The sequence below is a fragment of the Myxocyprinus asiaticus genome, chromosome 40 (genome assembly GCF_019703515.2).
Source record: "Myxocyprinus asiaticus isolate MX2 ecotype Aquarium Trade chromosome 40, UBuf_Myxa_2, whole genome shotgun sequence".
NCBI lineage: Eukaryota > Metazoa > Chordata > Actinopteri > Cypriniformes > Catostomidae > Myxocyprinus > Myxocyprinus asiaticus.
Genome location: NC_059383.1, coordinates 25462496 through 25485571, shown reverse-complemented (window position 1 = coordinate 25485571; position 23076 = coordinate 25462496). Strand labels below are relative to the sequence as shown.

The 23076-nt window shown below is 38.3% G+C and overlaps 3 protein-coding genes and 1 pseudogene across 6 annotated transcripts in view; 2 read left to right on the top strand and 2 right to left on the bottom strand.

Moving 5' to 3' along the window:
* Positions 1 to 1467: 1467 nt before the first annotated feature.
* Positions 1468 to 5819, top strand: LOC127431133 (nodal homolog 2-A-like). The gene is made up of 3 exons (XM_051681409.1): positions 1468 to 2873; positions 3956 to 4713; positions 4832 to 5819. The coding sequence occupies exons 1-3, from the start codon at positions 2600 to 2602 to the stop codon at positions 4982 to 4984; spliced, it is 1185 nt and encodes a 394-aa protein (XP_051537369.1). The 5' UTR covers positions 1468 to 2599; the 3' UTR covers positions 4985 to 5819.
* A 137-nt stretch (positions 5820 to 5956) lies between these two features.
* Positions 5957 to 8558, bottom strand: LOC127431132 (eukaryotic translation initiation factor 4E-binding protein 2-like). Its single transcript, XM_051681408.1, has 4 exons — positions 8390 to 8558; positions 8098 to 8295; positions 6434 to 6625; positions 5957 to 6083 (listed from the first exon to the last, which is right to left on the bottom strand). Exons 2-4 carry the CDS (start codon positions 8231 to 8233, stop codon positions 6052 to 6054), a joined length of 360 nt encoding a protein of 119 aa, XP_051537368.1. The 5' UTR covers positions 8234 to 8295; positions 8390 to 8558; the 3' UTR covers positions 5957 to 6051.
* Positions 8559 to 11603: 3045 nt separating this feature from the next.
* LOC127431004 (ankyrin-1-like) overlaps positions 11604 to 23076 on the bottom strand; it is a 113718-nt gene continuing 102245 nt past the window's right edge. For 2 of the 4 annotated variants that reach the window (XM_051681174.1, XM_051681175.1), the window contains 5 exons: positions 20727 to 21378; positions 19166 to 19463; positions 18946 to 19026; positions 15402 to 15493; positions 11604 to 14724 (listed from right to left, as the gene is read on the bottom strand). In XM_051681174.1, coding sequence (XP_051537134.1) covers positions 15425 to 15493; positions 18946 to 19026; positions 19166 to 19463; positions 20727 to 21378 — 1100 coding nt within the window. In that variant the 3' untranslated portion in view covers positions 11604 to 14724; positions 15402 to 15424. The remainder of the gene's footprint in view (positions 14725 to 15401; positions 15494 to 18945; positions 19027 to 19165; positions 19464 to 20726; positions 21379 to 23076) is intronic. The other 2 variants (XM_051681176.1, XM_051681179.1) reach the window with 2 other exon arrangements.
* Positions 15526 to 17238, top strand: LOC127431005 (sideroflexin-1-like; annotated as a pseudogene).

Genomic DNA, 23076 nt, shown 5'->3' with positions numbered 1-23076 from the left:
GGTCCCCTCATGGTGGCTGACATGTTGAGATCACATGACCAGCTGAATACTACTCGCTTAATCTCAGTAACAGCCCCACTATTGGACATTTTCATACTTGGATTATATTAAGCATGTCTGACTGTCAATAGTGAATTTCTACAGTGGCATTGGTAACTCAAAACTATTGATTTTGAATTATGCTGCATCCACACCGCTAGGTGTCACTCTAAGTTCAAAATGACACATACAAAAAAGTAACTGAGTACACCTTTAAGGCACAATCTACAATCACATTGTAGATCACAGCAAACTGATGACTAAGACATTACAGCTTTATTTTCTGTTATAGCATAATTTCCTGTACAGCTGATTTGAAACTACACTGGCGGCCAAAAGTTTGGAATAATGTACAGATTTTGCTGTTTCGGAAGGAAACTGGTACATTAAATCACCAAAGTGGCATTCAACTGATCACAAAGTATAGTCAGGGCATTACTGATGTAAAAAAAAACAGCACCACTATTTGAAAAATGTCATTTTTGATCAAATCTAAGTTCCCATTTCCAGCAGCCATCACTCCAACACCTTATCCTTGAGTAATCATCTTAAATTGCTAATTTGGTACAAGACAATCACTTGCCATTATAGCAAATACTGCTGAAAGCTATTTGGTTCGTTAAATGAAGCTTAACATTGTGTTTGTGTTTGTTTTTGAGTTGCCACAGTATGCAATAGACTGGCATGTCTTAAGGTCAATATTAGGTCAAAATATGACCAAAAAAAAACCAGCTTTCTCTAGAAACTTGTCAGTCAGTCATTGTTTTGAGGAATGAAGGCTATACAATGCTTGAAATTGAAAGACAAAGGCCAACTGGCTCTAACAAGGACAGAAAGAGATGTGGAATGCCCAGATGTACAAATAAACAAGAGGATAAGTACATCAGTGTCTCTAGTTTGAGAAATAGATGCCTCACATGTCCTCATCTGACAGCTTCATTGAATTCTACCTACTCAACACCAGTTTCATATACAACAGTAAAGAGAAGACTCAGGGGTGCAGGCTTTAATGGAAGAATTGCAAAGAAAAAGCCACTCTTGAAACAGAAAAACAAAAAGAAAAGGTTAGAGTGGGCAAAGAAACACAGACATTGGACAACAGATAATTGGAAAAGAGTGTTATGGATCTTAACCCCATGGAGCTTTTGTGGGATCAGCTAGACTCTAAGATGCGTGAGAAGTGCCCGACAAGACATCTATGGCAAGTGCTACAGGAAGCGTGGGGTAAAATGTCACCTGAGTATCTGGACAAACTGACAGCTAGAATGCCAAGGATCTGCAAAGCTGTCATTGCTGCATGTGCAGGATTTCTTATTGAGAACTCTTTAAAGTAGTTTAAGAAGTTCTGAACATTTTTTTCAAATTGTAATAGAAAATGTTCATGATATTAATGTCCTGACTATACATTGTGATCTGTTGAATGCCACTTTGGTGAATAGAAGTACCAGTTTCTTTCTATAAGAGCAAAATCTCTACATTATTCCAAACTTTTGGCCACCAGTGTATGTCTGTTGTGAAAAGCACTACACAAATAAAAATGACTTGACTTGATTTAACCACTGGAGTCATATGGATTTTGATGCCTTTATGTGCTCTTTGCAGTTTCAAAGTTCTGGCCACCATTCACTTGCATTGTATGGACCTATAGAGTTGAGATATTCTCCTAAAAATCTTTATTTGTGTTCAGCAGAAGAAAGAAAGTCTTACACATCTGGGCTGGCATGAGGATGAGTAAATGATGAAAGAATTTTCATTTTTGGGTGAACTGTTACTTTAATATTCCATGTCTGAGAGTACTTTTTTTTCTCAATGGCTATGACAATAGATCTGAATGTATAGGTTTCATACAACTATTAAACAAAACAATTAGGCTATTACAGAATCCTGTATGCATTCACATCATCATGGGACCCTCGTTAAAGACATAATAAACTCGACAAAAAAACATCTATGTCCAATACTTTGAAAAGCAGTTAACAGTATAGATTTTTCATAATTCTATACCAGCTGCAATTCTAGTCAAAATTGGGCAACTAAACGAGGGTGGTGACATCTCAAAGTGTTAGGCCTACTATAGAATAATCTGCACATTTCCAGTGACATAATTAGTATTCTCTTCTTACGGAGTGAAAATACAGTGAAACAAATGTACTTATTTATTTATTTATTTATTTATTTAAACTAAGACAACAAATAAGATGAACAAATGTAGTCCACTACTATTATGTTTAGGTACACTTTCAAAAGGATTTCCAATACACAGTACTCGAGATTGAAGAATTAATGTTTTCACACCTTTCGGACCCACAAAAGACTGTTGGTTTCGATACACAACGACCCAGGGACATGTATCCATTTACACTCCCCCTGAACGAGTATGGATCACAGGGCCACTTCAAAGACCCACAGTACCACAGAGACCATCAAAAGACTACAAGTTTCTATAAGTGAACTTAGCTGACCAGGCAGCTCCCATGGCCATCACTCTCCTGGGGACAATGTAGGAGAAGCATCTCAAAGACAGTATTTCTCCTCTCTAGATTATAATCAGGTTTTGGACATGAGGCGGTTCATCTGCGGGGTCCTTAGTGCAGTTCTCGCGCTGTGGGTCAGTGCGGTCAGCTCAGCTCCAGCATCGTTTCCTGGATTCCACGAGGCGTCCAGGAATAGGATGCGCAGCGGAGATCAGGCGGGTCACAGCCGCCACTCGAACAGATATCCGATTTACTTGATGTACCTCTACCGAACCCTTCTAACCGGAGACGACAAGCACATGAGCCATGATAATCCAACTCTTTACGAGTCCGATTCGGTGTTGAGTCTCGTCCCCAAAAGTAAGTAGCATCATTAATTCAATTTTCAATCAAAAAGTAATTAATCTTTATTCATTCATTTATATATTATATATATTATATTATTTTACAGATAAAACGCGAAAAAAAAAATACCGATTAATTATTAAATTATTATAATTCATTATTTTTATTCAGAGCATGGCATTTTGTGAATATTATTTTTCAGGTAACAAACTATATTATAAAATACATATTATTTATTACATATTTATAAAAAATATATATTGTTTTTAAAATAATTATAATTATTTCTATTAGCTTAGTTAGAGCATAGTATTGTGCCAATATTATTTTACAGATAACAAGCGAAATAAAATACAGATTCTTAATTATTATTTATTTTCTACATTATTATAATTCAATTAATATTTTTTATTAATTTAGTTACAGCACAATATTTAGCAAATATTATTTTACAGATAACATACAAAATAATAAAATACTAATTCATATTTATTTATATAGATTATTTTTTTATAAAGAATTGTAATTCATTATTTTTGCTCACTTAGTAAGAGCATTTCCCCACTATTATTTTACAGATATCACGCAAAATAATAAAATACAGATTTATTGTTATTATTATTTTTATTGATTATTTATAGTTTTATTTATTTTTTCAGAATTGTTAATTGATTATTTAAGTGCAATAAAATATTTAGACGTTTAATTTAGAAAATATTAAAATAAAAATCGTATACGTTTAATTAGGCCTTTAAAGGCCTACATGTATGTGTATAAATATGACGTTAAAAACCTATTGTGCTCAGTGTGACCGGGAACCTAATTTGATGGCGGCAGTTTAGCTGGTTCTATTAGCCAAGTCATGAATTATGCTTATAAGTCAGTGTGTGTATTAGCATCAAGACGTCTGTTTCATAGTGGCTTGGCCAGCAATACACATCTAAACAAAAAGAACGTTCTACTTTTTTAATTGCTTGTCCAGAAGGCCCATGTGTGAAAACATTTTATTAAGCACCACACATCACTTATCCTTCTAGACCTTTTAATTAGAGCACTGTTCATGTTCTAGACTAATTTCTTGTCTAAATATTCTTCAGGTTGCAGTCAGATTGGTGACAGATGGGCAGTGACATTCGACATGTCCTCCATATCAGCGAGTGACAGCGTCCAGAGGTCAGAACTTCGGATTTGCCTTCAAGAATTTCCCTCTGCTATTGACATGGTGGTGGATATCTATCATGATTCCAAACGTGAATGTAACCAGAGCCACTGCCCTGAAACACGGCTTCACCTTGGCAGTGTGAGAGCTAAACCAAGCATACCCGCCTCCCAGTGGAGGGTCTTCAACATCACTGCCCTGCTCAAGTACTGGTTGCATCAGAGTGAGAGCATCTCCTTAGAGGAACATCTCCAGATGTCTTCAACAGAAAAGGGAGAGAATGGGGGACATGAGATGGTCCAGCTTCCTACAGAAAACAGGGTCATAATGGTGGTTTACTCCAAGCTGAACCAGACCAAGACATTCACCCTCATCCAGACCGCTGAGCACTCCAAATATGTAGCTCTGGACCAAGCCAGCGGTGGAAGTGAACCTGTCACCCGGCGTCACAAGAGGAATCACAGAAATGGTGAGCGGGTACGAGAGGTAATAGGAACTGGCATGACTCCTGCCGTTTCTCCTGAGGAAGAGAAGAAGCCTCTCTGCAGAAAAGTGGATATGTGGGTGGACTTCGACCTGATTGGCTGGAGTGACTGGATCGTTTATCCAAAACGCTACAATGCTTATCGCTGTGAGGGTAGATGTCCTACACCCATAGATGAGTCCTTCACCCCAACCAACCATGCCTACATGCAGGTACGTGTCTGTATAAACCAATTGTTGATTCAGTTTTTTCGATTTAGAATATGTATTTAAAATATTTCTTTGCCTTTTTGCTGAACTCAAATGTTTGTCTTTTTCCTCTCACTTGCAGAGTCTTTTTAAGTTGCACCACTCAGACCGGGTTCCATGCCTATCATGTGTACCCACCCGTCTGGCTCCACTCTCTGTGCTCTACTACGAGAATGGGAAGATGGTTATGAGACACCATGAAGGAATGGTGGTAGCAGAATGTGGCTGTCACTGACATCTATTTTAATCTTAATCCCAAACTCGACATTAGCACTTTTGGATATGCTCCTCTGAACCAGAAATGCACATGAACTCCAACGAAGATAGTACAGATAAGTCCAGGATGAAAGTCACAGCAAAAGCAAAGTTTCTTAACCATTCTGGAAAACTCACTATGAAAAATGTACAACGTATCTTACATTATTTTCACTTTGTACAGTATTTTCACTTGGAATCATTGAGGTATCCTGCACTGAGGCACCTGGATTATTTGAAGCTATTTTTGAAATTTGTGTTTATTTAAATTGTAAATGGTAGAATATGTAAACTGCAAATTTAATAAAATGTGTAATTCAAAATGGTTGTCTTTCTTTTGTCCCCATCTCTTTGGTTTAAAATCAGCAATAGATAAGGCAAACACTTAGCAATCCTCTGGTGTTTGTTGATTTTTTTTAATGCTTAGATGTCTCTTCAGGAATAACAGGGCAGTTTAGAGAATTTCACAGAAAAAAAAAAAAAAAAAGGCATTTTACATTCTTTTGAATAACACTTCAGGTGAAAATACTCTTTAAGACGAACTGAAATAATATGATTTTATTGTTACTTGAGTTTGTCTGGATTTCCTGCATAATAACTCGATGAAAAAACAACCAAGAAAGAAACTGTTGACCCCCCCCCCCTCCACTGGTCATGCTGCAAAACTACCCGAACAATCTGTATCAAACAAACAATGTCACATGATGGACTTTAAGGTATCCCCCCTGTTTTAGGCAGAAGTAGAGCTGGGCAGGATTGCCTGCATCAATGTGCTTGGGATGCGCTGATCTGACATCCGAGATAGTGGCTCTTTCAGGCACAACCGTGTTAGCTGATGTCGAGAATCAAAAGCAATGGCTTTTGCGTGTCTAGAGCGACAGCATCAATACAAGGAAAGAAAATACCAATAGAACAGTACATAATGGAAAAAAGAAAGATGACATGGAAGGAGAAATCTTCTGTGCATTTATCCTCTTAGTGAACAGTTATCATCACAGTAATATTTGTTACAGTCGTCGCCTTCTTTGCGTAGCAGGTCCTCTGTAATTAGATATCCATTTCAAACTGTGCATCTTCACCTTGAAATCAAAGACCAAAAATCAAACAATATTAATATGCGTCTCAAACATTTACAAAATGGTAAACAGGATACAACCATCTAGGGTTTTTGAAAATAAATATACTTTATATTTAATACCACGGTAAACCACACTTTTTGACCAATGAATTTCTGTGACTTTTCCATGACCTTTCCAATCATTCATTACTACTGTTCAATATTCACAACAGAACTTCCCATGACTTTTCCAAGCCTGGAAATCACAAATTAACAATTATCTTATAGTTCCAGGCCTGTGAGAACCCTTTGACATTTTGTTAATGATGACTTTGGGCCAGCTCCAGTGAGTATATTTGAAAGTACATTTACCTGCATTCTTGTCTGCAGGGTGGCTGATGTTATTGTTGACAGTCTGTTTGGGGAAGGCCTTGTTATTTTTCATGGTGACCGAGGGGGGACTGGTCACCCCTGGGATGTCAGGGAGGCAGCAGGGCGGTGTGCGAGCCAACGGGGAGCTGCGACAGTCCAGCAGGAACTTTCGATCATAAATGATCCTGGTGCCTATGGAGTAGTGAAAGTGACCCTTTTTAATGCTAAATAAGTAATTAAAACTAAATCCAATCAAATACCTGAAAGCTTTCTAATGACTGAGGTTACGGTTTGAGGGATGGTATTGTTAGGAGATGCTGGTCCTCTATCAGGGTTCAGGGGCAGCATAGACCTTGAGATTGTGAAACATGTAGGCCAGCCAGGTGCGATCAGGCTGTGCCAGGATAGTCACATTTGTGAAAGGCGTTGTGAGATGCACTCGATCCTTGCATGTCTAAACATGTCTTTATGACATTCAGCAGGAACACCTTTAAAAGGTTAAGCTGCACGTTGTTTGACAAATACAGGTCTTGTTCTATGTGTTTCATGAGGCAAAACACCTTATCTGTGCATTGTTGAGAGCAAAAAGGCAGCAGGCTGAACCTAGTGAGAACATACTATCAGTTCTACTCCTGTTGGTCCAGCTGAGACTAATGTCAACCTTGAACACACAAACCTCTGTGAACTGCATTCACTTAGCGAGTTAAAGCGGAGTGCACTAGATTTAGGACTATAACTGTGGAAACAGATCAATTTAAGGAATAAAAATCAAGGATAATGCCATATATTTGTAATTCTTTGATAGCAGGAGACAGAAAACTGGCATAATACATAGGTTGACTCAAATGCAAGGATGCAAGGTTTCATGTCTGTAAAAAGAGAAAACAAATGTGACGCAATAATTACCATCCAAATCACATGACAAAAATGTATCTGCATGTATCAAATAGCCTACATCATATGACGTATTGAGTACATTACACCATGGCTGAAAATTGTGATATGGACAAACAGTGTTGTTTTGATACACCGGATATTGTAATAGTACAATAAGGACAGTGTTCCTTAGGAGCTAGAAAAGCAGAAGTTGCCTTGAAAACTGGGAAACCAACAAAGTCACATGTCTTGAGAATTGTCACGTCCTGTTTTCTTGTCTGTTTACAATCTCCGTCACCTGACCTGACAAAAGCATCAAGCTACTGTTCATAATAAACCGCAGTCTCAGGCAAAAAGATAATAATAATAATAATAATAATAATAATAATAAGCAAAGACACAACAGAATACATAAAGGTTTAGCGTTATAGACCTGCAGAATCTTTTATCTTTGTAACCACAATGAACTTCCAAGGGCTGCAGTCGTGTTCAGGGAGTAGCCAAAAAAACAACAATGATTTTCTTTAGGTGACGTTTACGTTCCTCATTATTACACGTCGACAATTACAGTTCAAAGGTAAACAATAAAAGACAAACAGGTCTGCAACATTATGAGGTCATAATTGACGGCGCACGCGCATCGCAGTCTGTCAAGCACAAAGACAATGCGAGCGAGCGCGGTGCACGAGCTCTCGAATGCATCGCTATGTCGCGAGGGCGAGCAAAACAACAACAATCCGTGCATTGTGTACCACCAATTTATTTAATTGCAATTGTACGGCGTTTACCTCCGGGAGTAGTGCTAAACAGAGTCCCTCCGGGCGTTGTAGAGTAATCATGAGGCATATGGGCGGCATCATTGATTGTAACGCGTCTGGTGGTCGGAATTGCCTGACTGGTGGTCTTCTGGCCGCCCATGGACATTTTGAACACTATTCTGGCCACAAACGTAGGAAGCTGCCTTTATTAAATCGTGCCTCTGCACCCTGAAGCAAAACAATTATGCAATTTAGCACGAATACAACCTGTCAGGAAAATATGCAGCAGCTCAGAAGGCAGTTAATTTATATAATGATTTACCTTCTCCCTTTCTGGCAAACTTGACTACATACAAAAATAAATAATACTAAATATCTGAGCTTGTATAACACTACATTCACACTCACAAACTAGCTAAAATGCTAGGCTTCTCCGCGACCACGTTTTCTCTCTCCCCTCATGCATACACCACGCACTCAACAAAACATTACCAGGAAAGGGCTATTTAAAACGGAGAAATTATGCAACGACGCCCTCATTGGCGTGTGACGGAATTGCAAGAACACGACGGGAATTGTAGTTTTTCCGAATTTTTACACGAAGAGCGCACACGTGCGTAAACATGTGAAAAGTACGTTCTAAATTCAAACTCTAAACAAAATGAGCCATTTTCTTGAAGTCTTGGCACACTATGGAACCTTTTTACATTTCTGTGTTGGAACGCGAAAGTTCACAATCGTGGGGTAAACTTCTGTGAATGGGAGACCACATCAAATTATTTCTGCGTTGAGTATCACTTTTACGTTATACGTTTCTATGACTTTCCAGTTGTGACCCTTTTCACACTTTCGGGTTTTAGAATATAGAAGTAAACAATTGCAGGATAAACTTCGATTATGGGGAATGGGAGACCATGCTAAATTTAAATTTTGCTTGCACATCTGCTCCAACATCAAAAGCAAAACGCCATTGTTATGTTTCCACAACTTTCCAAATAAAGAAAAATGAGAGACAATAGATTACAACATTCAGAAAAGAGATGGCAGCAAATTTACTGTTGCTCTCTCAGCAGCTGTATTAGAAACCTCACTGTATCTTTGGTAACTTTTTTTTTAAATTTTTTTACTAATTCCAGAGTAATATGATACAAAGTATAATATTATAAATGCACACCAAATCATTTTAAAATTGCAAATATAAAAAGGTTTGCTTGATTCATGCTGCTAAGGCGGAATTGCGTCATCACAGTCTGTGAAAAGGTTCTATAGAGAATGATGTATGGCAGCCTAATGATGCCAAATTTACTGTTGCTCCCTCAGCAGCTGTATTTGAAACCCTGTCGCAGCAGTGTTGACTAGTTTTTTAAATTAATGTCAGGGTACTATATATATATATATATATATATATATATATATATATATATATATATATATATATATATATATACTGTATATATACAGTTGTGCTCAAAAATTTGCATACCCTTGGAGAATTGGTAATATATGTACCATTTATAAAGAAAACATGAGTGAGCAGGCAAAACACATTTATTTCTTATGGGATTCATATTCAGCTGTAGGTTATAACAGAATGGCACAATCATAAAACAAAACATGGCAACAAAGAAAAAAATGAAATGACCCCTGTTCAAAAGTCTGCATATCCTTAGTTCTTAATACCGTGTATTGCCCCCTTTAGCATCAATGACAGCATGCAGTCTTTTGTAATAGTTGTCTATGAGGCCCCAAATTCTTGCAGGTGGTATAGCTGCCCATTCGTCTTGGCAAAATGCCTCCAGGTCATGCAAAGTCTTTGGTCGTCTTGCATGAACCGCATGTTTGAGATCTCCCCAGAGTGGCTCGATGATATTAAGGTCAGGAGACTCTGATGGCCACTCCAAAACCTTCATCTTTTTCTGCTGTAACCACTGGGGGGTCAATTTGACCTTGTGCTTAGGGTCATTGTCGTGCTGGAAAGTCCAAGAGCATCCTATGCGCAGCTTTCATGCAGAAGAATGCAAATTGTCTGCCAGTATTTTCTGATAACATGCTGCATTCATCTTGCCATCAATTTTCACAAGATTCCCCATGCCTTTAGAGCTCACACACCCCCAAAACATCAGTGAGCCACCACCATGCTTCACAGTGGGGATGGTATTCTTTTCACTATAGGCCTTGTTGACCCCTCGCCAAACATAGCGCTTATGGTTGTGACCATAAAGCTCTATTTTGGTCTCGTCACTCCAAATTACATTGTGCCAGAAGCTGTGAGGCGTGTCAAGGTGTTGTCGGGCATATTGTAACCAGGCTTTTTTGTGGCATTGGCGCAGTAAAGGCTTCTTTCTGGCAACTCGACAATGCAGCTCATTTTTGTTGAAGTATCATCGTATTGTGCTCCTTGAAACAACCACACTGTCTTTTTCCAGAGCAGCCTGTATTTCTCCTGAGGTTACCTGTGGGTTTTTCTTTGTATCCTGAACAATTCTTCTGGAAGTTGTGGTTGAAATCTTTCTTGGTCTACCTGACCTTGGCTTGGTATCAAGAGATCCTGAATTTTCCACTTCTTAATAAGTGATTGAACAGTACTGACTGGCATTTTCAAGGCTTTGGATATCTTTTTATATCCTTTTCCATCTTTATAAAGTTACATTACCTTGTTACGCAGGTCTTTTGACAGTTCTTTTCTGCTCCCCATGGCTCAGTATCTAGCCTGCTCAGTGCATCTACGTGAGAGCTAACAAACTCATTGACTATTTATACACAGACGCTAATTGCAATTTAAAATTCTGATCAGGGCCATTTGGGTGATTTATGTTATCATTATGATTTAAAAAGAAGCCAAACAACTATGTGATAATAAATGGCTTCATATGATCACTATCCTTAAATAAAATACTTTTTGCATGATCAGGACTTGTGAAAAATGATGTCTTCAAAAAGAATGCCATAAATAGATTTCATTTATCACTTAATGTCATACAAAGTCCAGTAAACATAAAAAAAAGCTAAATCAATATTAGGTGTGACCACCTTTGCATTTAAAACAGCACCAATTCTCCTAGGTACACCTGGAGACAGTTTTTCTTGGTTGCTGGCAGATAGGATGTGCCAAGCTTCTTGGAGAATCTGCCACAGTTCTTCTATCTGTTTAGGATGTCTCAATTGCTTCTGTCTCTTTATGTAATCTCAGACTGACACAATGTTCAGTGGGGGGCTTTGTGGGTGCCATGACATCTGTTGTAGGGCTCCCTGTTCTTCTATTCTAATTTTTTCTATTTGCAAAAGTAATGTTTGGAAGTCTAACATTTATATTTCCTATTGACACACTAAAGTAGCAGATATATATAACCATCTTAAGACAAATGCTTTTGTGAAACATCTTATGTGCCTAAGTCTTTTGCACAGTACTGCATATATATATATATATATATATATATATATATATATATATATATATATATATATATAAAGTTTGCTAGATTTCATCCCAGTCTGTGAAAAGGGATTCTGTCTCACACGCACACATTGTCACAATATGTCACATCTTTCTTTATTAATTTCTGTAAATAATCTGAGCTGGTGTACAGGGTAAATGGTCTATACATATCTTCATGTCAGAATGAATCTGAATAAAAGGCTTGTATACATATTCAATGTTCATATCTCCTCTCTCCATTGCAATACAAAAAATAAATAAATAAATAAATAAATAAAAACATGTTCAAATAGCTACAAAGCATCTACATTCCCCATGATATGGGCATGTTGGTATTACTGGATTCTAACTAACATGTTAAAGTACATCCATAATAACTCTAATAAGGGTGCATAGCATTCTAATTAAATATATTTTGTCATATTATATTTATACATATATTCTTTATTAAAAACATATTTTCTGTGCATGTGCGCAGATGCATTCCTTAGTACAGAGTAATATGATATTGCGTTTATATTGTCATTTATCCGTTCTAAACAAGTATAGGTGAAGTCTAGATTTTTGCAACAGTTTTACATAAACTCTTTTTTAATACATAACGATTGCAAGGTTAAATCATTTTGTTCTTCAAGATAAATAAACAAATAAATGAATAAATAAATAAAAAACATATTTTCTCCCTTTTCCCCAGCTTTGTTTTCAGAAACTAAAATAATACAGGTCCTTGACAACTGTTACAGCAGCAATAAGGTATTCAACAAGAATCCATGTCCTGCATGCTGAGGTCACCCGCACCCCTTTCCCACATCCCAGCACCCCTCACTGACAATCCTTATACTCCTGATAGTGGACATTGGATTCACCATTAAACATGGAAGAGAAATCATTTGTCAACACAAACCTGAGTGAACAGAAAAAATAATATACAGTATGAGGCAGAACTCATAAGTTTTTTGATGACTGTTGGTGAGAAGGGATGTGTGCAATTTCACAAAGCACACAGCTGAATTGAACCCCAGAAAAATAAAAGGATCTAATTTAAAAATTTTAAATACAAAGTACAATCATTGCAATTCATCCAATTGTCCATGCATTCCTTAATTAACTCTTTTTGTTTTTGGATTTAGAAAACAAGTTAAAATTCATTCATTAATTCGTTTGTTCATTCGTTCGTTCATTCATTCATTCATTCACACCTCTCAACTTAAATTATATGAATGTGTGACCTGAAATCACTGTGTGCTCATGGTTATGTAAGCTACTGTGCTGTAATTAAATGCTGAGCACCGTCCCTTTTTTTTCTCAACATTATGCTTGCCATTGACTTTTGCCATTCATAGATCATTCAACGATGCCTTGCCCATTAAAGTTGAACACCGCTATCTTGTACACACATCGGTATGAAGTGTCCGTTCAGTGAACTTGAGTTGGTATGTACACTAGATCACATAATTGCATACTGGGACCTTTGTGAGCATGCTTTTATAACTGTATACATCATACAAATGCTACTAAAATGTTGGGTTAATAAATACAGTATATACTGAACACACAAGTGCTCATAGACAAACACACACACACACGCACGCACCAGCAATTGTATTCCAACTGTTTCAGCAAGTTGATATTATTGCTTTAGTAGACTATACTTTAAGAGTTTGTGTATGTTTGGGCTCTTTCATAATAATTAAAGTAAAACAAAAGTGACTGTGAAAACATACATGTGAACAATGTAATATGGCATCGGTTACATGTACTTGCAATAAAAGTATATTTATAAGTGAGATGTTTGATGCCAGAGTAAGACAGACAGTTGTGAGTTCACAGTTCAGGGGTCAATTTTAAGGTTGACTGTCACAGTGCTGTCTGCATATTTATTTGTCTATTTTTAACTGTACATCGAAATGCAAAAGAATATGAATAATCAAAGAGCATCATCAAAGTTTTTTTAAATGCTTCCATTTCACATGGCTCCATCTTAAGTCCCAAACGTTACAAAGTCAGTTGCTTAGTGATTGTACAGTCCCCAAGCCCAACACTTCACAGCTACAATCAGTTTTTCACCAGCACAGCTTGATTAATAATACAAAATAAATAAAAACTCCCAGGCAAAGTGCAGGCCCAAGAGAACAGCATGAAAGGGAGTGTTAACCAGCATGCAATGCTACATTAGTCTCCAAAATCGGTCCGACATGGCAAGTCAGCAAAAAGCAGCAGAGCTACAAATGTGGATGAATGGATGGTCAACTGTGAACTGTCAGAGCAGGTTAGAAGTCAGAAAAAGCATGTGCCCTCCATAGGTTGTCAGGGATTTTGGAGTGTTGTAGATACACCAAGTTTACTTGATCCAATCTTAACACTGTTTTGAAGGGAGGCGGTCTTTAAATTTGAACCAAATTAGACGAAAGCAAAAGGTGGCTGACCGTTCAAAGGAACACAAATACATTTAAAAAAGCCTGGAAATAAACTCACAGACACTCACAAGCAGGAGAGCACAGTGGCTTATTCTCATGCCTACTGCAAACATCGAATAAGCTCTGACCGATCCAGAAAAAAAGCTAAGTACCAAGCCAGAAGCAAGTACACATGCATTAGATACCGACACACACACGCACACACCAACGCACATTCACATAGCACAGAGTGCATATATCACATAGAATAACAGGATAAAGGGCCAGTGTAAATGAAGAGAGTTGTGACAATCTGTTTGACAAAATAAAGAACTGTTGCTTTTTTGGGACTGTTGTGTTCCCGAGACTCTCATTTTCAAGAGTCCCTTTTGTTTCAAGATAAAAGGTCCTTGTGTTTGCCCCCTGCACCCAGTCCTGGAACGGCCCTTTACCTTGTACCCCTTCAGTTTTTTTTTAGATAATGACAGCTCATAGGTCATGCACCAGCAGTCAGTCATGCGTTTACAGTTGACAGGAAGCACTTTTTGTTGCTTTGTTTGGTCATTTTCTTTACGTTTTTTACGAAAAGTTCATGCCCTAAGTTAGTCGTATATTTTTTTCTGTTAAAAATGTTACAAAACTACAGGTAGAACTCCTTTTTGTTCCAGTGATGCTCCATGGTTGCTTGATGCTTTTGGGTGGGATGTGGAGTTTTTCGATTTCAATGTTTTCCCTCCTGTCATTTTGTTTTTTTCTATCGCTCCATGTTTTGTCCTGTCCCAGTCACGCACAGATGAAGGATGGTTTGGCAGTGGATGTCCGACTCTGAAAGAAGAGCAATTCCTCATGAACAAATTGCCTCTTCAAAGAGACATTTTAGATCCACTGCCTGAAGCGAGCCAACCAAAGTCACTCTAGCTAAATCAAACGGCTGATGGTTCTGTCACTCAAGCTTAACAAACAAGTCTGCCACATGGGTGTTAAAGAAATATTCCGGGTTCAATGGAAGTTAAACTAAATCGACAGCATGTGTGGCATAATGTTGATTACCACAAAAATTTATTTCGACTTGTCCCTCCTTTACTTTAAAAAAAAGCAAAAATTGAGGTTACAGTGAGGCACTTACAATGGGCCAATTTTTGGGAGGGTTTAAAGGCAGAAATGTGAAGCTTATAATTTTTATAAAAGTACTTACATTAAGTCGATTGTTAAAATCATATATAATTTTGTTTATGCTTTGTGGCTATCCTTTTGTAACAGTGAGTGTTTTAACGTTTACAGATTCACCCCATTCACTTCCACTGTAAGTGTCTCACTGTAACCCAGATTTTTGCTTTTTTTTATTCAATTTTTTTAATGAAAAGTAGGGAACAAGTCAAAGTTGCAATCCACATTATGCCCCAAATGCTGTCGATTCAGCTTAGCCTGTATTGAACTAGAATATTCCTTTAAATGTTATATAATGCACCTCTGAAAATCATATAAACTTTTCCTGCTCTTACCTTCAGGACAGTATGCGTTAGATTCAGTGCTTTACTCTCCGAAGACTGGAGTGCTTCACAGCCTGAACATCCCTCTTCACATCCACACCCAACTGAAATGAAAAGGAGCAAGGGGAGAGAAAGGAGAAGACCATAACATATTTTACAAACTCTCATGGAATCTTAGGACAGAAACGATACTCTATTCAAATACAAAAATGCAGACAAGAATGCTTGGCCAAGGCAATGATAAAGTTAGCTTCAAATGTTTGTGCCATTAAACTATATGTGTTATTATTCAGGTAGCAAGATATAAACATGTCAGCATTTTAATTTAGTCAACATGAAATCAAAATCTACCCTATTTACTTTCTTAAGGTACATTACAGGTCTTATTGTATGCAAATAATTTGTGCATGTTATTCCAAAGAAAAAAAAATGCAATAACTTGCTCTTATGCTGCATTCACGTTGGAATTACTGTAATTATGAGATGGCAACTCGAAGGTTCTACTCGGAGCCGTTCACGTCTTGGGAACTCGGAAGTTATTTGTTTCTATGACAACACTCATAATGCAGAAACTGCTTTTTTATTGATAACAGCAAAATATTTATCACTGCATCAGTTCATTAATTCACCTTGATATGTTATTGCAAAATGTTAAAGAACAAAGAAAATGACATTCATTCGGCCTCAGTGCGCGAAACAGATATCTGCTGTGGAGTGCTGTGATTGTGTCTGACGGCGCACTGTTGCACTTGTACCATGGCAGCCGAGCTCTCCTCCTCCATTAACATTAAAGAACCTCGATGGGATCAGGAAACATTTGTGGGTCGAGCAAAGCATTTCTTTACTGTCACTGACCCCAGAAATATCCTCCTTTCAAACGAACAACCAGAAAAAGCACGTCAGATTATTCAGGATTACAGAAAAGGGGTGGTAACGCCAGGTCTCACAGAAGATGATCTTTGGCGGGCAAAGTATATTTTGGACTCTGCATTCCATCCAGACATGGGCGAGAAAATGCTCCTGATTGGTTGCATGTCTGCTCAGGTCCCCATGAATATGACCATCACTGGATGCATGATGACACTCTACAGGACGACTCCAGCTGTTCTGTTTTGGCAGTGGATCAATCAGTCTTTTAATGCAATAGTCAACTACACCAACAGGAGTGGAGATGCTCCCATCACAGTAAACCAACTTGGCACAGCATATGTATCAGCCACCATAGGGGCGGTGGCGATGGCTTTAGGACTAAACGCATTAGCAAAGCATGTTTCTCCACTCATAGGCCGCTATGTGCCATTTGCTGCTGTAGCCGCTGCAAACTGTATCAATATTCCGCTGATGAGACAACGGGAACTCAAACACGGCATTCCAGTAACAGATGAGAATGACAATCGATTAGGAGAATCTTCAAAGGCAGCTCAACAGGCCATCACACAAGTGGTAGTGTCCAGAATCCTCATGGCCTCTCTGGTAATGGCCATCCCTCCATTTTTAATGAACTCCTTGGAAAAGAAAGGCCTTCCTCAAGAGGTTTCCATGGATGAGTACACCCATTCAAGTTGGCTTGGTTGGATTTTGCTTTGTGTTTGCAACTCCACTGTGCTGTGCAATATTTCCACAAAAGAGCTCAATGGTGTTGAGTCGCTTGGAACCAGAGTTGCAGGAAAAGATTGGAGCCAGTCATCCTGGAGTACAGAAGGTCTATTTCAACAAAGGACTGTGAGACAAAAGTCAGTGAATCTCCACTTTACTGGAACTGTTTCACTCACCATGAATCCAAAACATCTCTTCTGTGTTCCAAAGTTCACCCATTCCTCTCCAGGACATCCCAGCTCAGTCATTTTGGAAGGTGTTTTGACATTTTCGACTGTTTTAATTGTTTTTAAACTAAATGCATTTTGTCATTGCTGATCTGTGCCAGTCTTCTGTCAGACATGTGTATGACGGTGCTTATTAATTTACATACGAGTAGTTTCTTTTGAAATTTGCAATTGTAATTGTGCGTGCTGCCACATTATTCCATGTGCCATTCAATGTCATTTTCGGTAAGGATCAAAGATGGCAGATTATGTTCTTTCTGATAGTATGTATTGCATTGTTGTAATCAGTATTTCATGTATGATCTTTTCATGAGGGTTGCTGTTAATACAGAACTGCCAAATTTCAAATTCAGTTTTAAGAAAAGCCATGGGACCTCATTATGTCAATAGTGCAATCAGTTTCAAACACTGCCAAATACAGACCTCTGCTGCACATTTCCTTAGATGCAGGTTTAATAAACAGACACTATAGCATGGATTTAAAAAAGAACAAAGAAAATGCTCCAGGTAATGTTGGTATAATAAGATGGCATATCAAACAGAAATATGTATACATAACCTTTAACTGTTGATGCCGCTGCCATATTGGTTCTTTTCACATGACGTCATTACTGTCAAGTCAGAGCTTTCATACAGTAGAATTCCGAGTTTACAATGTGTAATTACAAGCTCTACGAAGACGTGAAAGCTTTTTTACAAGTTGGAATCTCATAATTACGGTAATTCCGACATGACGTGTTACGCACCATTACTCCTGAAATTACTTTCATTTCCACTGACGTCAGGCTGTGCGTGTGATTGGATAATATTATTAGTAGGAATGTCATAAAATATTGATACATCGATTATTGATTGGCACGTTATTTCTCCAATACGTTTTTGAGCCATATATATATTAACATTAGCCGACATTTAAATTAGAAGCCTAACTTGTATGCTTTCATATTCACAGTCAGTTGGCCTTCTGTGTAATGTAGTCTGGTGTAAAAGCTTTGGGAGACCACAAGGGGGTGATATAACGTTTACTCTACTTAATACCAAGTAATTGTCACCTCTGTCACCCCTACATTTGTGCAGCTGGTGTTTTGCATGGTGTTTCATTGTGGGTAATATTATATTATGGCGAATAAACAAATTGGAGAGATTTGGGGAAGGGTCAAAAGAAGCAAATTTGGAGTCATTTTGGATTCTAGGTTGATGGAGCTGTCCGATACCTGGACAAATCAAAATAGTGTGTAAAAAGAGCAAAGCAGAACTGCCATACTCTGGGAACACAACCATTCTAATATCCCATGTGAACAGTTATCAAGCGAATGGCAGGGATAAGCAGTGAAAGGAAGCTTTGAACCCTAGGAAAAAACTTAATGTGGTGGAGACTCCCTTTTTTCCAAAACATGTTAGAGGAAATGAAACCGAAGTTCGAGTTACCCTGCTGTTCACACTTTACTAACGTTGTGTTGAGAAGTATGTATGAAGAGACAAAGACTATTGTGCTTAGATTTAAGGGTTTGTTGTAGCAACAAGTAGCTCTATTTTATCTGAAAAAATGCTGATATCAGTTTGGAAAACTTTCAGATTATCGCGCACAGGCACATGAGGCAGAAAGTCCGGGCTGCACAGGAGATGTAACAGCGTGCAGAAAACCAAAGTATACTTAGCCTTTACACCGCAAGGGGTCATTACATGAGTGTGTTTGTCACCATAATAAACCTGAACTGAATTGAGGCAGTCACCTTGCTTACAACATTCCCGTGCTCATCTGTAAATTGCTCTTCATGTAGATGATCACCGGTGAGATCTACTGAATCATCTTTCTGCAAAGAGTGATATATATGAGTGATAAGAGTGATGAATAATAGTTATGGTTCAAGTTTGTAATCAGCAAATATTGCACATCAACACCATGCTCTAAAACATGCTCTTTGCTCAGACTGGACAGGCCAGAGGACACACCTGTGCCTTCTGTCTGTCCTGGTCCCATGCCCGTAATTCCCCCTCCTGATGGGAGAAGCCCAGCCCTTTCTCAAATGGATGAGTGCCCAGCAGACGTCCACACAGGACCTCTGAATGGCCTGTATCACATACCGGGGTAAGCAGGGCCTCCTGTGCTACACGTGACTGATTGTGGTCCTGGGATGATGACATCATGGCCTCCTTGGTCTGTCTTGCTTTGGGTTGGGACCAGCTGTGGAGGGAGTCAGCGAAGCCTTCTTTCTCCTGGGAGTAAGGCTGGAAGGCATCCCCACCAAGCCTGCAAAGTTTAGATGCACAAAGATGATGTAAATGATGCTTGTTTGTCTAAGGCCTGTTGTACACATCCTGAATCTGCAACGTGAGAGTGGCACATATTTATTTCAGCGCACATAATATCAGGTTACAGCATTCTCACTGCCTACGTGAGTAGCATGGTGCTATGTCCCAGAGGTTGCACTGAGAGTAAAGTTTCTGCACCAAGTCTATTTTGACACGCATCACACACCAAACACTGAAAGGAAATATGTTTAAAATACACTGTAAATCTATTCATCAAACAAAATATTTTGCAATATAAGCTTTTATGGAAAAAAAAGGAGCAAACAACACACCCATTCTTTGAACTTTGATCTGTTGGTCTTGATGCAAGTTGCACAAAAAGCACTTTCTTTTCAGTGAATCTGACTGAATCCAGGTGATTTAGGAAGTTTAGTCTGCTCTTTGGGGTTTGGGTTCCATTCCGTGTAGATTAATTTGAATTTGAATGTAAATGGGGTATGCAACTCATGTAAATTAGATGTCATGATGATCAAATTCTTAATAATTCTCAATGGCATATTACCCAAAACCGTTTTTTTAATATTATTGGAATGTTTTAAAGGAATATTCCGGGTTCAATACAAGCTTGATTTCCCTGGAAAAGAATTGACTCATCCCTTGTTTACTTATACATTATATAAAAAAGCGAAAATCACATTTAGAGCAAGGCACTGACAATGGAAGTGAATGGGGCCAGTCCATAACCATTAAAACACACACTGTGTCAAAAGTATTGCCACAAGACATAAACATTATACTTGTTAACATGATTCGAGAATGATAAATCAGGAATTTACTGCATTTATCATTAACAGGGTTTATCAGTGTAAATTCTTCATGACAACGAAGTTGTAATATTGGATATTACATTACACAGATAAGGTTATTATGCAACTTTATCACACTAAAATCATGTATAATGTTTACATCATTTGGTTCTACTTTTCAAACACTGTGTATTTTAATGTTTATGGACTGGCCCCATTTACATTGTAAGTGCCCTACTGTAACCATGATTTTTGCTTTTTTAAATAAGTGACGAGTTGAAATTATTTTTTGTGGTAATCAACGTTATTCTACAAATGTTGTCGATTGAGCTTAACTCTGTAATGCAGCAGAAATGCTGTCAGTGTGAAAGTACAAAGCGAGCTTGCAGTTGCAGACATAGGATGTGTGAAACAGAAGTAGGCAGTATAATGTGGGGTACTAAACTAATCCATACCTGTCTCCATTGTGTTCAAGCGCTCGAGTCAGTCCAGTTCTCTCACACAACTGAGCGTAGATCTGTTGCCCTGTAAGAACAGAAAACTTTTCCTCTGAACTTGCCCCTTTTCCACCCTTTCCTCCTCCTCTAGCTACACCTGTCACACTGCAGCCCGCCACCAACTCTGTCCTCATGACCTCCGACCTCTGACCTCCAGCCTGCCCATTGTAGTTGGTCTTTGGGATAGCACCACTGGCCCATGCTTTTTCTGCGATCCCGGACACTGGCTCATGCTGTAAGTCATCTTCATCAATCTCCTCTTCCTCCTCCTCCTCCTCCAGCTCCATAATAGAACCACTGGCCCCGCTGGCTCCACTGCTGGGTCTCCCCAAGCTACTGCAGGGCAGGCTCAACGTGTTGCCCTCCGAATCATCCGCACGGCTGCTACCGTCCAGGGACGAGTCCTCAACAGTCACCAGGGACGGACTGACCCCTGCTGGCCACACCTGCACATCTGACATCTCCATCATGGTGTCCTCCTCGGTGGTGGCGATAGGAGCACACTCCAGGCTGGACACCTCCTGCCAGTAGGGCTCAACGCCCAGTGGGGAGGGCAGGCTATACTGCATAGAAGCGGGGGAGAGCAGCTCCTCTTGCACCAGCCCGTAACCTGAGGGACAGCCAGACAAAAAAGGCAACGCTAACACCATTCAGACACAGTGGGGGTAGGTGGAGGGGGCATGACCCTCACTGAGAGCGCATGCAGAATGGAACACAGTGCTCTGGGTGTGGTCGGTTTCTGTCAATGTGTAGGTGAGCAAAGGTGTAGTGCTTTCAAGTATAAGTTTCTAGTTTAACAGTAAATGCCGGGTCACTGGACTGTTTTTCTGTAGAAAGAGATGGGGCATTTAAATCACTCACAGCAAGCAATCCACTGTTGAATGAGTTTTCAGGTTTTTTTCCAACCTATTGTCTATGTACTGCATCTATGGTATGCTGTTGATTACTACAGACAATACTTTCGACAGAATTTCACTTTTGGGATTGGGGGTTGGGGCCAAGAATAGGGGATAACAGAGCAGAGCAAAAAGAAGGGTAGACTGTGGCTATGTAAAACTGTTCCAGTGCAGAGGCAAAAATATTGTACAAGCATCATTTATTTTAAGAATGTAATCAGATCTTAGTTTAGTCATAAGTACACCATTCTATCAAAAAAAATCTACCCAAATAGTTTATTTTACCATTAAAATAAATAAATAAAATCATGGATTTTACTGGTTTTATTCACATCAATTAAAAAACAAAACAAAAGTTTAAACATTTTTTGTTAAAAAGTGATAGTTGCATGTTTTAAATGTTTATTTGCGGTGCTTTCCATTTTTCTGGTAATGATCCATTGTACCATGTGTTCATTTATATAAAATGAGGTGCAAGTCTAAATTAATGTCTGTGGTAATCGACAGCATGCCAAAGATGCAGTACATTGACATTACATTAAAAAGAAAACAGAATATTCCGTTAACAAACACTTACCCACCCACATACATACTAATCTGCTCAGGAATCCAAAATTGCCTCATGTCAGATCTTTCTTTCTCATATGTATGAAAGTTGTGTACATGACCAAGCAGCACTTTCAGTTTAATGAGTATGTAACAATGGCTTTTCTTTTGTGTGTATGGTATAATGTGCGATTCACATTCATATACATTGGGATTGTTCAAATGGATATGGAATCGCTAAATATATAACTTATTTGTATTTACATGCCATGTGTGTAATTGCATGCATGTTTCTGACCAACTATTTCATTCTGAATGAAAAACTCACCAATATACAGTATATTATAATAAGTATTCAGAAAATTGAAAACAGACGACTAAAAGTGTACCACTGACATGAGCTTTAGTTAGTTTAATTAACTGGGCATCAGCTAATATTGAATAATGACACAGAACTATAATTAAGGCATTTGTATTGCCTCTTTCCCAGGTATGGTCCAAAACAAAACAATTTTGTATGGTACAAAATAAAACAAAACAAAAAACAAAAAAATAATCGCATTACACCTGCACTCCTGATAACATGGATTGGTCTCACCTTACATTACACTGTTCCTGTTACTGTCCTGACATGAGTAAATACTGCCTTTCATTATAGTAACATTTCATACTTTTCAAATGGACTATGTAAAGTGTTACTGATTTTTTTTTTTACTTGTTTGTTTGATCATGTTTCTCATCCAATTACTTTATATACCCAAAAATCCAAAGACAGTCAAGCTGTTCAATTTTACATTTCTTTGCCAGAACGCGAGTCTCCATAAAAACGTAAAAAGGAATTTGGAATCTTTTTTAGACTAGTACCA